This window comes from Bufo gargarizans, chromosome 4 (assembly GCF_014858855.1).
Source record: "Bufo gargarizans isolate SCDJY-AF-19 chromosome 4, ASM1485885v1, whole genome shotgun sequence".
NCBI lineage: Eukaryota > Metazoa > Chordata > Amphibia > Anura > Bufonidae > Bufo > Bufo gargarizans.
Genome location: NC_058083.1, coordinates 114,011,936 through 114,029,141, shown reverse-complemented (window position 1 = coordinate 114,029,141; position 17,206 = coordinate 114,011,936). Strand labels below are relative to the sequence as shown.

Below are 17,206 nucleotides of genomic sequence, written 5' to 3'. Positions count from 1 at the left end.
ACCCCTTTATTCCCCATGTAATAACAATCCTGGAGCCTCTATTCCTATGTCTGTATGTTGTGCCATTCCTTTATTATTTCTACTAGAAGTTATGAATGACTTGCTAGCAGTCTGCAGTAAGGGTACGGGGGGAGGTAACCAGTAGTAGGGTTTACCTGTACAGTCTGACAATGGCAGCACTGATTGGATAGAGACTGTGCACGGACACGCCCCCCCCCATCTGGTTACCTCCCCTCTGTACCCTTACTGCAGACTGCTAGCAATTCATTCATAACTTCTAGTAAAAGTAATAAAGGAATGGCACAACATACAGACATAAGAATAGATGCTCCAGAATTGTTATTACATGGGGAATGCAGGAAGCTATTAACACAGTCGGGAGTGGTGACATTTATACTACATTTAGCAGCGTCCATTGGATATATATGTGGGGGCGATTCCCTGACCTGTTCCTCTGATGGAGGCCAATGTACAGGCGTCCTAAGGCCACTTTCACACGTTAGTATTTGTTATAATGGAAAGATTTACGCCTCTTCTGTGTTTTGGACCCGCTCCTGGTTTTAGCTTACAAATACTGATGAAACAAAATGACCCTGTGAATGTGGGCTTAGGGTAGATTTGTGCAGAAATGACTGTGACTGCCGATCAGTTCCGTCCATTCCATCTACATGGGGATATTTTGGCGGCAAGCCCCATCCAGATGAGTCGGACGGTAGAAGACATTTCTGCTTAGTGTGAATTCACGCTAAGAGGTTCTAGTCTATCATCTATTGCACTGGTCGCCGGTTATTATCGCTGCGCCGGAGATATCTTTGTGTCTACGGTCACCGCGGGGTTAACATAAAACCTCCTCGACAATACACTGTTCACACTGAAGGGATCGTCCACAGTTTAGGCGTCTCTCCGGCTCGACGCCCCCCTGCTCCCATCTATGGGGTCTGGCCTGTACTTCAGCCAACAGATCACCCAAGTGACCACCACTGAGAAGAGGGCTAGCACACTGGCCACTGACAGGCATATGGGCCCCGCCGGGGAAGGAGCAGGGGCCCCGCTGTATCTGTTCACAAACACCAGGCCTGCAAACAATAGAACCACCATGGCTATAAAGGAAAACACCACACACACGCAGCCCGCCGTCAGCACGGCCCTTTTGCAGCTCTGGCATCTCTCATAACCTCTAGTAGCCGAGGGAGCAGTCGCTGGCTGCGGCTGGTTTAAGGCCGAAAGGGATCCCCGGCCTCGAGTAGCCGCAGCGGCCGCCTCCTGCCCCGGCTGTAACGCGTAGCGATATTCGGCGGCTGCATGTAACACAGCGCCACCTGCCGTGCCGTGGTGGAACTGCAGCTCTCGCTGCATAGGATGATGGTGGTGGTAGTGATAGGTGATGGGGGGGAGGATGTCCTGGGGGAAGGGGTCGTCCTGCCGCACGTACATGGGGAAGGCCTCGGCCACCTTGGTGTTCACGGGCAAGGCTTCTACCCGGGAGTCCGGGACTACGGTCCGGTGCCGGCATATTGGGCAGGAGAGGCGCCAGGGGCGGTCTTCCCGGCGGTGCAGCGTGCTCAGGCACTCCTGGCAGAAGGTGTGCAGACACTCCAGGAGCTTGGGGGCCCTCCTGTCCAGGTCGTAGTAGTTGTAGCAGATCTTACACTCGTACTCCTCATAGGAAGGGGTGAGGTCCGAGTCACTGGCCTGGTGTCCCTCCATGCTTGTCCTCATGCCAGGGTGCCTATGTCATGCCCAGGCCTCGTCCTTTAGCAGGTGGCACCTGCTGAAACAGAGAGAGGTCGTTACAACCTGCATATTCTCATCTTAGTGCGAAGTTTGGGGGCGCATGAGAGGACGCGCTTAATACGGCTCAAGCAGGGTTCACACTGTGCGTTATTTTTATTAATATGGGTTAAAGAACTCCCATTAAGGGTCTCATGCACACGACCGTATCCGTTTTACGGTTCTCAAATCACGGATCTGCAAAACATGGATCCTGTCCGTGTGCATGCCGCATTTTCCCAGCCTATGTTACAAATGCCTATTCTTGTTCACAAAACGGACAAAATTAGGACATGTTCTGGATGGTGCTTTTTTTTTTTTTTTTTTTTTTTTTTTCCGGCTCCATTAAAATAAATGGGTCCACATTCAATCCAACCAAATATACGGTCGGGTAAAAGCTGCTTTCACACTAGCGTTTTTGCTGGATCCGGCAGGGTTCAGCAAAAACGCTTCAGTTACTGATAATACAACGACCTGCATCCGTTATGAACTCCATTGAAAGTCAATAGGGAAAGATCAGTTTTCTATTGTGTCAGAGAAAATGGATCCGTCCCCATTGACTTGCATTGTGGCTCATGCCGTACTGTTATGCTCCGCATCCGATGACAGAAAGCAGCATGCTGCGGTTTGCTCTCCGGTATAAGAACGGAATGGAATGCATTTTGGAGCACTCTGTTCTGTTCAGTTACGTTTTGTCCCCATTGACAATGAATGGGGACAAAATGGAAGCGTTTTTCTCCGGTATTGAGATCCTCTGCCAGATACCAATACTCAATACCAGAAAAGTTCAACGCAGATGTGAAAGTAGCCTAAGAGACATACACCCTGGTTTGCTGTAAAAAAAAAAGTGTGGACCCAGCCTTAGGCCTCATGCACACATGCATTCCGTATTTTGCGGAACGGAACAGCTGGCCCCTAATAGAACAGTACTATTCTTGTCAGTAATAGGACATGTTCTATTTTTTTGCGGAACGGAAATACAAACATATGGAAACGGAATGCACACGGAGTACCTTCTTTTTTTTTTTTTTTTGCAAACCCATTGGAATGAATGCTTCCGTATACGGTCCGCAAAAACTGGACATGGAAAGAAAATACGTTTGTGTGCATGAGCCCTTAAAAGGGGTATTCCGGTTGGGGGGTAACTATTAGATTGGGCGGGATCCTACTGCTGGGACCTCCAGCGATCACAAGAACGGCAGCCTGTACCCTCTGTAGCCCCCCTGCATGCGGCCGTTCCATTAATTTCTTTAGGAATTCAGGAGATTGCAGAGTACAGAGCTCAGCTATCTCTGGAACTCCCATACAAATAAATGGAGTGGCTGCACAGAGGGGGTACGGGGCCCCTGTTCTTGTGATTGGTGGGTGTCCCAGTGGTAGGACCCCCACCGATCTAATAGTTATGGGGGATAACTTGTGGAAACCAGAATACCCCTTTAAGATATGACCACTCAGCGAGGTCCTGCTGTGGTAGCGCTGTGGTCAAGTACTGTGCGGCTGTACAAGCCACAGCGGGCTCTAATTAAACCAATTAGGAACGCACAATACCACGCAGCCATTAACAGTACAGATCAACTAAAGAGCGCAGCCCTAATTAGTTTAATGGGAGTCTGCTGTGGCATCCGCGTCACGTGGTCGTACCCTTATAGTCCTGTAACTTTCCTCTAATTGAGTCTCATCATAAGAAGACCTGTCGCCTCTCCTGATACCTGTTTTAGTTAATGTATTTTGAATGAAATTAGTATTTATTTTTATTACTCTATATTGTGCCATCCCTCTATTATTCCTGCTAGAAGTTTATGAATAAAGGTCCAACTGGGCGTTACCAGGTGGGAAGGTGTCCCTTCACAGTCTGACACTATTTTGTCAGTGACGCCCGCCAACTGGTAACACCCACATGGACTTTTATACACTTCTAGCAGGAATAACAGAGGAATAGGCACAATATAGAGTTCTAATAAAAGGGAATGGACAGACATGTCAGGAGAGGTGTCGGCTCCTCTTTGAATTGAAGTCAACGGCTAAAGTCCCTCTTTGGACCCCATTTCTTTCCAAGTTGTGCCAAAGTTGCAGTAAGGTGCCACGTTGGTTTGTCATAGTTGCAGTATGACGCACAAACGCCACGTTGTACTGCTGAAAACGGTCAGTGCAGCAATGTGTGTTCGTGGCCGCGTATTTTCAATATTTTCCTACAATTCTAATCGGGAGTGCGTTACATTTACTCCAATATAATTTCGGTGGGGATTACAACGCGAGCTGCATTTAGTAAAGGCCGTGGCTCTAGACCACACGTGGCATGACCTCACGCGGCAGCCAGCCGGACACGAAGGACAACATGAAGCCGGTATATTAAATATAGTGAATGGCTTGTCCCTGATGACAATGAAGGTTTTACTCACAAGAGCTGAAATTCCCAGAAGGAGTAAAGAAATGTCCCTTCTAGAAACGCGTTGGAGACCCGGTCTGGCGTTTGTGAATGTGACCAGTCATCGATATGTAGAGATATTCATCTCAGCGTCCACTGGGGATGATAGTTGTGCTCTCCATCCTGCTTCTTCCTTTGTCTCCTCCTTGCGACGCTCGCCTGGAAAGATGTTTTTCTCTCTTTTGAATTCATCTCATTCTTGGTGGCATCTCAAGTCCTTGTGGGGAAGCCATGGCCGGCTGTCTTACCCTCACGGGCTCGCCATCACTCTGTAGTCATCTTCCCCTTCTGATAGTCTAACAAAGGAGGCATCTGCTCTCCTCTTCGCTGTGTGCCTCCTGCTCGCTGCCCTGTAATGTGATGTAACGCTCAGGCTTTGTATGCAGGATCTCTCCTGCTAATGTGCAGGATCTGACTGGTCTGGAGGAGACAGAAATGGCAGCATGTTTCACCTCTTCTCTCCTTGCTCCCAGCTGATTTATCTGTATACAAAGGCAGAGCGTTCCTGTGCATGATATTTAGACAGCGTGTTGTCAGTGTACACTGCACATATAGCCTGCAGGGCTATATGGAAAGCCATATGCAAAATTTTTCTAAAATGGGGAACGAGACCATGGAATATTTTACAATTACTCCTTTTAACCCTTATAACCCCACTGAGGCCTGCAGCGCCTAGTCATATAGTAAATGGCAGCACAGTAATGCATGGCTTAACAATGATTTCACTTTACTATGGGCCTTCTTTGTTTCAGGTTTGGTTCGTCTGATCTGAATAGGTCCGAATAAATAAAGAAAGTGCCCTGATTGCCCTGAAAAGTCGTGTATGACACTCTGAGGTCTCCTAGGACTGTATCCAACCCATTTCAAGATCTTTAACGCCAAGACAGCATTAGTAATGTCAGAGTGACCCATATGACTATGAGTAAAAGGATGCCAACCGGTGGTAACAGATAGCCTTCCCGCATTATAACATACATGTACGTAAGGGAATGCAGTCTTTTGCCGCATCCTCACGTGTATGTAGGTGATGTAGCTCCTGCACCCGCCTGATCAGCAGCACGGGCCTGGCTGTTACTGAGAGCTAGGCCCCTGCCACATCCGCCAGCATCGCTGTAGCACGTGCAGGGTTTTCAGAGGGAAAGGGCTCCCTCCGACTCAATCGGCCCCCCGCGCTGCTGACAGGGGGCCCGATGGTTCCTATAGCAGGCCCGATGCCTTACACAGGCATGGGAGCCTGCAAGCTATGGAAGTCCAGGAGATCCAGTCTCCAGGAAAAGTTGAAGTTCCACAGTGGGACAAATATAAGAACTAAAAGAAAAGTTAAAAAGGGGTTTTTAATAATAAAAAAAATGGAAGTTTCAAGTAAAGAAGAAAAAAAAAAAAAGCCTGTACTATAGGTGGCTTATAGTTGGCTTATATATACTATAGTATATATAATTGTGTATAAAAACAAAAAACCTACATATTAGGTATCATGGCTTCTGCAACGACCAGCTCTATAAAAATGTCAGATGATCTACCATCTCAGGTGAACGCCCTAAAAAATACTGTGCCAAAAATAAAAAATTTTGCAACCTTCAATCACAAAAACGAATACCAAGCGATCAAAAAGACATATCTACCCCCAAAATAGTACCAATCAAACCGTCATCTAATCACACAAAAAATTAGCCCCTACATAAGACAGTTACCCAAAAAAATAAATAAAAGATATGGCTTTCAGAAAATGGAGATGCTAAAACATGATTTTTTTTTTTTTTTTTATGCTTTTATTGTGTAAAACTTAATTCAATTGAAAAAGTAGACATATTAGGTATTGCTGCATCTATGACAACCTTGCTCTAAAAATTTCACATGATCTACCCCCTAAGGTGAATGCCATAAAAAATAAAAAAAACTGTGCCAAAACAACAAATATTTGGTCACTTTGCTCTATTAAATGTTATACTGAGTGATCAAAAAGATCGTGTACCCAGAAATGGTACCGATAAAAACATCAACACTTCCCACAAAAATTTAGCCCCTGTGGCAGAAAAATAAAAAATATATAGCTTTCAGAAAATGGTAACATAAAAACATGATGTTTTTTTAAATGCTTTTATTGTATAAAACTGAGATAAACATTTAAAAATTAGACATATTAAGTATTGCTATGTCCATAATATCATATGTTCTACCCCCCTCAGATGAACACTTAAAAAAATACTGTGCCAAAATAGCAATTTTTTTGTCACCTTGCCCCAAAAAAGTGTAATATTGATTGATCAAAAATCATATGTACCCAAAAATGGTAACAATAAAAACATCAGCTCTAATGAACCCCTGGACAAGAGGATCGGCAGAAAAGTAAAAGAAATATAGCTTTCAGAAAATAAAGACATAAAAACAAAGTTTGTAAAATCAGTTATGAATAATTTGAGGGGAGTAGGTTCTAAAAGTGACTTCATAACTGCATTAGTGCTTTAAAAAGTGGGTTTGGAAATTTTATTAAAAAATTTCAAAATTGCTTCTAAAATTCAAAACTTTCAAACGTCCTAAAAAATAAAATGAAATTTACAAAATGATGCCAACATAAAGTAGACATAAGAGGAATGTTGCTTAATAACTATTTTATGAGGTATCACTCTCAGTCTTAAAAGCAAAGAAATAAAAATTTTGAAAATAGTGAATTTTTCAACATTTTCCATAATTTTAATTTTTTTATAAATAAAGGAAAAACATATTAACTCAAATTTACCACTAACATGAAGTACAATGTGTCACGAGAAAATAATCTCAGAATGGCCTGGATAAGTAAAAGTTATTACCACATAAAGTGACACATGTCAAATTAGCAAAATGTGGCTTGGTCCTCATAGTGAAAACTTGGTCTTGAAGGGGTTATTAACACCCTACACTGTAGGATCCATTTTTGGTGGCCAATGCCTTCTTCTCTGTCTTCTGATCTGTAAAATGGTGGCCGCCATTTTGAGCAATTTGCGAAGGACAAATCACAAAAGTTTTGGATTTGGTAAAACTGAAATTTTGGGGGAAATTCATAGCAAATTTGATTTGTGTAGAATCAATTAGCTCATATCTATTTTTCATTTAGCAGACCACACTTTGCATTGTATGGAACCACGTTGAAAATCTGCAAAAAATCTGTGCTCCAAATCCGTGATCATAAAGGGATATTACAAGAAGTGACACCTATGATATGCAGTGAATGGCCAGTCCTGTTCAGCTGTTTGAGAAGGCAGTGGTGCTCGCCGTAACACCGTGGCTTTCTCGCTGCTTTTCCTAGGCCAGTGACGACATGTTAATGGATGCCGTGGCCTAGGTGCAGCTCAGCTCCATAGAAGTGAATGGGGCTGAGCTGCGATACCAAGCACAGCCGCTATACAATGTCCGGCGCTGTGCTTAGTGACAAGGAAGAAGGCCGTGGTGCTCACAGGAGTGCCCGTGCCTTCTCAAACAGCTGATCAGCGGGGGTCTAACACCCACGATCAGATACTGATAATCGGTATTAAATTCTCAGAAAACCCTTTTAATAGGAGAATGGCAAAATTGTTAGGGTAAATGCACATGATCAGGATTGTGTGCAGATTTTCTGCACGGATTTGCATGTGGAAAATTCGCACACTATGCAGATTTTTTCCGTGTGGCTTGTGACCTACAGTGCGGATTTTAAAATCCGCAGAATGTCAGTTTATTTTATTTTTTCCTGACCAGATTTTCTCCATTCACTTCAATGGGGAGAGTAAAATCCGCATGCAAATCTGCACCAGTTGGTGCGGAATGACCGCACGGAATTCTTTGCGAACACCTGTGAATTTCAGTGTGAATTGTCTGCACATAAATCCTGAACGTGTGCCTTTTCCCCATAGTCTTCTTTACTTTTGCCCAAGCTTTGCATAGTAACAAGGTACACGGGATCCCTATTTTCCTGATGAGAGGGGGTCCCAGCAGGTAATTATGGGTACCCGTAATGCACCATATTAATGGGGGGGTATAACAGGTACAGACAGAGACCTGTTACAGAAAGTAGACTGTAATCTACTGCAGATAATATGAGCAATAGAACAGTTGTACACCATATAATAAAAACAGGATACAAAGTCACAAATAGAACAGTAGAAAGCTATGGCCAAGGGGGCATGCAAACATTAATATGGGGGGCTAACCCTTCAAGATGCTGTATATCAGGTAATAGTGAAGTGATAAATCCAGTCCCACAGAAACAAATGACTACAGAGAGAATAGGAGAAACAAGGGAGGGAGATATGGAGGAAACAAGGACACCACAAGGGGCAAAGCACCATGGACAGAATGAGCTGTCATCTTCATAGTACAGGCACCGGTCACCATCATGGAGTACAGGGAAGCTAGAGATTGTTACTCTAACCCTGCATGGTATACCATTTCTCTTCTGTCTCATGTATTGCAGATCTGTATTTATCCTTTATGTGCTTTCTTTGCTCGTTATATCTGGAGGTCATTAGAAGGAATGGTCACCTTTGTATATGCTTTACAATGATGGCTGTGGACTGGTGAGAGAATTCACGGGGTGACGGGGCAGATTGACGTGAGGAGCACAGTACAGTCACAAGGCTTATGACTCAATGTTTACTATACAGTTATGAAGGAGACTGAAGTCATTTTAGAGATCTGCAACCTGACAGTACCTAATTTATTTCTGTTTACTCATATTCCTATTATCAGCTCTCAGGTTGATATATTCCACAATTGTATGCATTATTTTTTAGTTTCTATCAAGTCATATTGTTTTGACAGGGTGCGCTGGTAAGCTGAGGTGCGTGAGGGAACCCTGGTTTGCTGTCAACATCTGCCGTCAGGGGTAAGAAGGACTGGACGTGTTAGATAAAAAAAATGCCCGGTTCTTTGTTCCCCTGGGACTTAAAGGGGACTTCGCTAGGATATGGCGCCAGTGTTAGATAGTTGGTGAAACCCTCACCCATCTCTAGAATAAATATAGAAATTGCGTGCGTATAAATGTCTAGAGAGGGCTAGAAGCCGTATGAACCGTAACCAAGTCAGATCCAATAAAGTGAGAATATAGGAATTAATAAAATCAGTACAGATCCGTAAATAAAAGTAGATCAGATATTGCCAAGTTGTTGTTGTAAAATATGGACATAAAGAAAGGCCAATACTGGAAGAAATACTTCACCTGGGAGGTGGGTGTGCAAGATAAACTTAAGACACTTGCCACCCTAACCTCCTTCGCCGAGGTCGCCTATCGTTTGTGCACACCACATCCGAATACAGGATGGACCAGGACTTCAATATTAAAGGTGCTTTATTTTGAATAAGCTCGATGCGTTTCGAGGAACCAGTATCTTCCCCTTCCTCAGGAGCATATACAATATGCAAAATACCGATGTTTAAATAGGTAGGCAATCGTAATTAGAACACACCTGTGTGGGCCGATCATTTGGCTGTAAATCACGTAAAATAACTAGAAAAATACCCCACAGGATAGTAGGATATAGTTCCCTTTGGTGGGGATGTATCCTTAATGAGGGTAAATCTATAATTTAGATAATCTAGGAAATATGTATACAGACAGACGGTCTGCTGGCCGTAAATACGCGCCACTGGGGCGCACATGCGTTCTGCTGAAGGACGAGACTGGAAGAGTATTCTAGTCTCTGCCGCAGAACCGGAAGAAGGAGGGCATCCCATATAAATTGGATCCTTGGAAAATAAAAGTGTGGACTCTACGCCCCTTGGTAGATTTAGATAAAACCAGGGACCATACACACAGAAAGACAGAAGCCTATCTCCCAAGAACTGGTGCTTAAACCATCAAAGACTTTCTACGACATAAGATAGACTGGTACTTATTAAAACTATATATTTCTTAACATCATTCCTAGAGGTTTATGACTAGCTTTTAAACCATTTTTTTCTAATGACATTACTTTTATAAATGAATAGTTTAATGAAATGGATAAATGCTCCCAATCTTTGATGACTACACTCATCACCAAATTTCAGTTAGTCTTCCAGGGACTAATCCAAACATTAAACAATTATATAGATAACACTAACAAGGAAAACACCACAACAACATTCTTACTACCCACAAGACACTACTTCCGAAAGTTTTAGTATAAGGAGGTTAGCAAGAAATGCAGCAAATTTCTTAGGGATATCCATGATTATCAATCAGGATAGATAAGAACTTGGGAATGTAATAATATAGCCCATGTTCTATCGTACCCTGAGATCAATACTGGGAGCACCCTCTCGAGAAATCCAACAGGTCAAAAAAAATTGTTCTCCTTCCATATCCCCTACTAAAATCAGTGCATCACAACTCAGACGTTCACCCAAGAAACATATGTCCACTAATTCAGCATCTTCTACAAAGTCTTCACCTGTCCATTTCCCCCTGTCTCCACTTCTGACAACTGATCCCATTAGCCCCCTGGGCCCAGACCCTGATCCACTCCTTGTCTGTAGGTCTTCCCCCAACAGCACCAAGTTACCCAACCCTTCTCCGAAACACTCTGGTGAATTTATTAACACTACAAATTTGAGAATAGTGAAAACTACACACGAACAACTTAACAATATTTCAGTATATAGCATTGAATCTTCAAATTTGGATAATTTTTTAGCCCTACCAACCAATCTCTCTGAAAACCCGCCATTAAATCAACTATCTCCTTCCCCAAGGCCCACACCACCATGGTCAGTTTTAACCAGCATTCAACTACTGTCCCGTTTTTTATCTCAGCCGTTCCCCCTACCCCCAACACCTGTTTATAACCCAACGCCCACAACAGACATTAAAAATAACACATTTTTACAACCCAATCACGCCATTATCCTGAAAAAACAAAAGACCGCCAGAAGGAGAAGAAGGTGCAGAGGGGGGAAAGGAAGAAAATCCAATCAACAAAAAGGGCCCGTCCAAATCTGAACCCATTATTGAATCCCATATTCCTTGCCTAAAAAGTAGAGATATTTTTTACTTATCTAGCTATACCCTCATGAGAGATGAGATGGAGGTACTTTCAAAAGGATTATCACTTTGCCCGACTGATCTTTTTGAACTTTTTGTTGATTTAAATCAATATGTCCGCAGATTAATCCTTAAGCGCCATTTCTCTCTCCGTCCATCTGCACCCGAACCAGGTTTTAGCATCCACCCATCCTAACAGGAGGACTCTGTGGAGGATATTGAGACACTACTGGACACATTAGAAACATTCTATAATATGGTTCTTCAGGATCTGTGTAACTGAACTACTCTAAGAGACCATGATTCTAATACTTCACATAACTTATCATCTATCCAACAAAAAGTGATTAAAACTCTAAATTCAAATCAAAGTATTGTGATTAAGAATACAGATAAAGGAGGAGGGGGGGGGGGGATAGTCATTATGGACTCCACTTATATAATGAAGAATCTATGCGGATTTTATCAGATGCCAATTACTATGAAAAACTCGAAGCAGATCCCACAGAAACTTTTAAGAAATCTCTTTTTGATCCCATCAATAAAGGAAAAGATTTTAAAATCCTAAAGAACGAGATTAAGTTTCTAAAAGTTTAATTCCCAGCGTTAACTTATTTTTACCAAAAAATCCACAAATCTCTTACCAATTCCTCTGGTCGCCCCATTATTTCTGGCATAGATTCCTTAACCTCCAACCTCTCAGCTTACATAGAAAACATTCTACAGAAATACAGTATGTACTGCATCTTCCATATTATCTATGAGACTCTAGCCATCTGATTACTTCCTTACAAGGGTTCATCTGGGAACCGGACATGTATTGGGTAACCCTTGATGTTTCCTCACTTTACAGTAACATCATACATGATCTGGGTATATGAGCAGTGGAAAGATTCCTTCTAGAAGACTTCTATCTCCCACCCATACAAAGATAATTCATCTTAGAATCAATCAATTACATCCTCCAACACAACTATTTCCATTATGGAGAAGTTTTTTACATACAAAAGTGAGTGACTGCGATGGGGATGAAATTTGCCCCATCCTAAGCAAATCTCTTTGTGGGTGCTTTCAAGAATGATGCACTCAATCATACCAATATAAGGTTTTATAAGAGATACATTGACTACATCATCTTTATTTGGCAGGGAGATTTCGACATCCTTAATGAATTTGTTCATAGCCATAACTCCAACACATGGAACCTCACGTTTACTGCTCACATTGACCCGCAAGAGGCGATCTTTCTTGATCTTGCACTATATTCAAGGCACTTCCATCATAACTAGCACTCATTTTAAAAGTGTGTATGCCAACAGTTATTTAAATTTTAACAGTTGCCACTAGCCAAATGAAGAGGGTCAGAAGGAACTGTACCGATGATAAGACTCTGAGGAAACAACTTACTGTTGTACAAAAGAGATTCCTCGAGAAAGGTTACCCATCTAGCCTAATTTAGGCCTCTTTAGAGAGAACTATGAAGTAAGGCCAACATGAATGTTTAAAACCACGAATCCCTACAAATGAGGTTGGATATTTTGGCTACAACTTCCTTACGAGATATAATTCTGAACACAATCTCATCAGGCAGATTTTTAGACAACACTGGACTAATTACAGAAAAAAACCATTATAGGGAAAGCACTACCGAATCAACCCAACATGACCTTCCGTAGACCCCGTACCTTGAAAAACCTTTTAGCCTCGCCCCGCCCTGAAAATCCAAATGAGGCAGTTCTCACTAATGCAAAAGGCTCATACAGATGTGGCTCTAAACATTGTAAATGTTGCGACATTATCTCACATGAGATACATGAGGAACAAATCACCAATACTAGTGAGACTATCCAACTTACACACCATATGGATTGCAGCTCGAGTTATGTTAGCAGTGCCCGTGTAATCTCCGATATATAGGTCGCACAACTCAATCTTTGAGGGAACTATTAAACCAACACTGCTTGAATATAATATCGGAATTATACCAAACATAGTGTTTTCAACTACTTTACCACTATTCACAACGGTGATCCATGTCTCCTTAGAAAAACCCCCGACAGACTGGATCCCTCAATCATATACTCAATTATGTAGGAGGGAGATGTTTTGGATATTCAGTTTCAACACCCTGACTCCATTCGGGCATTACAAGGCCCTGGAATATACCAATTATCAACTAGTTTATATGTTATTTTTGGAACATAAGCCCTATCTACCCTTTGCAGCGCTCTCTAAATGAGTGCTCACTGTGAAGGCGGCTGGGGTTAATTATTTTTCTCTCCCTGGTGGTTCCTATATATTTTAAAAAATTAACGTACTGTATGTACTATGCATATATATTTGCTCTGTCCTCTGGTCTGCAATTTTGACACTGATCATCATGGCTGGCACTGACAGTGAATAATTCTTCTGTAAAGGGCAGATCGTACAGTCAGCACTGGCTATTGAGGAGGAGAGACAGGGAGAAGCTGATTTACAATATATTAGGACCGTATATACTATAATCAGTGTGTCAATAATGGAGGAGGGCATAGAAAATATATATGCACAGTACAGATATTAACTTCTAGAAATGTATAACAGGGAGGGAAAAGCCATCTTCACAGTGAGCGCTGCTCTGTACCATATAGACGGACATATCTTAGCAACACTCATTTAGATAATGTTGCTACGGAACATTTCAGGCAAGTTTTCTCTTATAAATGTACAAGTTCTCTAAATAAAGTGTATTAGAAAAATGTTCCCTATCACATCCAAAGAAAAAAAAAAAAAAGCAGTTACTCTTTAATTTACTAGTGACTTTGAAGCAGTCATGGATTCTTTGCAATGGTCGCAACTGTTTCTCCCATGGGGAAATTCTGTGTAGCCATGACACCATATCCATTAAAAGAGTTCAATACTGATGGCCTATTCTCAGGATAGGTCATCAATCTCTGATGGGAGTTGGACCACCACCTAACACCCCCACTGATCAGCTGTTTGAAGAGGCCGTGGCGCTCTGGTGATTGTTGCAGCCTCTTCCTATGCGAGTGAGATCAGGTTCAGCGGTCACATAGCCTATTTAAATTTCCATCTCATTCAAATAAATAGGCCTGGGCTGCAATACCAAGCACAGCCACTATACAATGTACAGTGGTTTGCTTGTATGTATCCTCTTAAAAAAAACTGATCGGTGGGCGTACCATAAGTCAGACCCCCACTGAAACAGAAGAAAAATCTTTCCTCCAGTGACCATCAGACGCCTGGTAAATGAAAGATTTATGATTGACATTTCCCTGTGCTGGATCTGTTTCGGATTATATAAAAAGTCACTAAATCATTTATGTAATATGTAAATGTCCTGTTTTTCTGTTTCCACAACAGATTCCTCAAAATGTAACTCCTCCCGAAATACATAATTCCTCTAGTCTTGTGGTTTATCCTTGGTTTGGCTGTGCAACCCAAAGTTTAATCAGGCATTCGTGAAATTGCCTATGCTCAAGTCGTTCGCTTTCATGAAAAACACTGAGGATTTCACAGACACACTCCTCACACCAGCAGTAAAATACTAGTATGTCGAAAGTGTTTTACTGAGATAAAATATGTAAATCCCATCAAACTTGCATATTTACTGTTTTTACTTTATTTTGCATTGAGGAATTGCAGCATATTTGTACCTTCAGTATGCTGATTGCATATATCATCATTTACATTCCATATTTTTTGCTTTATAAGACGCACTTTTTTTCCTCCAAAAGTGGAGGAAAATAGCACTGCGTCTTCTAAAGCAAATACTAGTTAGCACTTTCATTATGTAAATGCTCATTGGTATGCTGGAGGCTCAGAGAGCAGTGACTGTAGTGCTTCTAGTGTTAGCTGTACTCATCTCTCCCTGGTCTTTTTCTTGCTATACTGTGTATAGTGTCAGGACGTAGTGCATGTAGGGGTGCACTTTGACTTGACACTATGCAATGTCAGGTCACAGTGCAGCGTGGGGCCAGCAGAAGACCAGGGAGCGGTGAGTGCAGGAAAAATGGAGTAGGAGGGATAAGTTAATTTATGTATTTTTCTGATAAGGTTTGATACAGATTGGGGGTCTGATCTGAGGTCTGACACAGATTGAGGCTCTGAAGTCTAATAACTATTGGGGGTCTAATCTGAGATCTTATAAAGATTGGGGGTTTGAACTGAAGTCTGACAAAGATTGGCGGTCTGATCTGAGGTCTGATGAAGATTGGCAGTCTGATCTGAGGTCTAATGAAGATTCGGGGGTCTGATCTGAGGTCTAATGAAGATTCGGGGGTCTGATCTGAGATCTGGTAATGATTGGGGATCTGATCTGAGGTCTGATAAAGATTGGCGGTCTGATATGAGGTCTAATGAAGATTGGGGAGTCTGATCTGAGGTCTGATGAAAAATATTTTTTACAGAGTTTCCTCTAAAACTTAGGTGTGTCGTTGTCACGGATGGTGTTGCAGAAAACTAGAAGACACAAATGAAGATCCGACTGACTTGATCCAAAACTAAGGAACAAGAGGGTAAGCCCTGTAACAGCCCTAGCACTCTCTCTTACTGCTCAGCCTATGCAAAAATCTCTATGGTAGATAATTGCATACCCTCGTTCCTCGACTGTATGACACCTGAACACCCTATAATAGTGAGGGGACATGACCACCGGCTCCCTAGGGAGTCAGGGTCACCTAGAATCAAGACCACAGGAAAACAGAAATAAAGGAACAGACTTATCTTGTGCATGCAGCAGTAGCAGCTTCTAGCATCAGCACAGTCCAGGAAGTTGTATAAACAGCAAGGTGAGTCAGTATGGGGAGGAGATATATAGGGAGGCAATCAGTGCTAATAGATGACAGCTGGGAGAAGGAGGAGAGATGTCAGAACGAAAGCAAAACAAAAGAAGACCACGCAGGAAGTACTGAAGAGCGTCTATCAGAACTTCTCAAAGATCTGGTGGTGACAGTCGTGTCTTATAATCAGGTGCATCTTATAAAGCAAAAAATATGGTATATTAAAATTAATATCTTACCTCCCCAAAGCACTATTATGTGAAATACTACACGAATAATAGAGTCTAGATCATTAATATATACACTGCCCGTCCAAAAAAAGAATCGCCACCAAAAATATTTTGTTGGACTGCCTTTAGCTTTGATTATGGCACACATTCGCTGTAGCATTGTTTTGATAAGTTTCTGCAATGTCACAAGATTTATTTCCATCCAGTGTTGCATTAATATTTTACCAAGATCTTGCATTGATGATGGTAGAGTCTGACTGCTGCGCAAAGCCTTCTCCAGCACATCCCAAAGATTCTCAATGGGGTTAAGGTCTGGACACTGTGGTGGCCAATTCATGTCTGAAAATGATGTCTCATGCTCCCTAAACCATTACAATTTGAGCCCGATGAATCCTGGCATTGTCATCTTGGAATATGCCCGTGCCATCAGGCAAGAAAAAAATCCATTGATGGAATAACCTGATCATTCAGTATGTTCAGGTCGTCAGCTGACCTAATTCTTGGAGGACATACTGTTGCTGAACCTATACCTGACCAACTGCAGCAACCCCAGATCATAACACTGCCCCACAGGCTGGTACAGTAGGCACTAGGCATGATGGGTGCATCACTTCATCTGCCTCTCTTCTTACCCTGATGCGCCCATCACTCTGGAACAGGGTAAATCTGGACTCATCAAACCACATGACCTTCTTCCTTTGCTCCAGGGTCCAATCTTTGTGCTCCTTAGCAAATTGAAGCCTTTTTTCTGGTTTTCCTCACTGATTAGTCGTTTTCTTACAGCTACACGGCTGTTCAGTCCTAATCCTTTGTTCCCTTTGCATCGTGCATGTGGAAATGCTCTTACTTTCACTATTAAACATAGCCCTAAGTTCTACTGTTGTTTTTCGATTTGATTTCACCAAACGTTTAAGTGATCACCGATCACGATCATTCAGGATTTTTTTCCCCCGCCACATTTTTTCCTCGAATACGATGGATCCCCACTATCCTTCCAGTTTTTAATAATGCGTTGGACAGTTCTTGA

The 17,206-nt window shown here is 42.3% G+C and overlaps 1 protein-coding gene across 2 annotated transcripts; it reads right to left on the bottom strand.

Annotated features, from left to right (window-relative positions):
- Positions 1 to 310: 310 nt before the first annotated feature.
- Positions 311 to 4,656, bottom strand: LOC122936082 (E3 ubiquitin-protein ligase RNF152-like). Of its 2 annotated transcripts, none has more exons than XM_044292089.1 (2): positions 4,170 to 4,656; positions 311 to 1,771 (listed from the first exon to the last, which is right to left on the bottom strand). In XM_044292089.1, the coding sequence occupies exon 2, from the start codon at positions 1,717 to 1,719 to the stop codon at positions 892 to 894; it is 828 nt and encodes a 275-aa protein (XP_044148024.1). In that variant the 5' UTR covers positions 1,720 to 1,771; positions 4,170 to 4,656; the 3' UTR covers positions 311 to 891. The 2 variants fall into 2 exon arrangements, with proteins under 2 accessions (XP_044148024.1, XP_044148025.1); XM_044292090.1 differs by having other exon boundaries at positions 311 to 1,768.
- Positions 4,657 to 17,206: the final 12,550 nt, after the last annotated feature.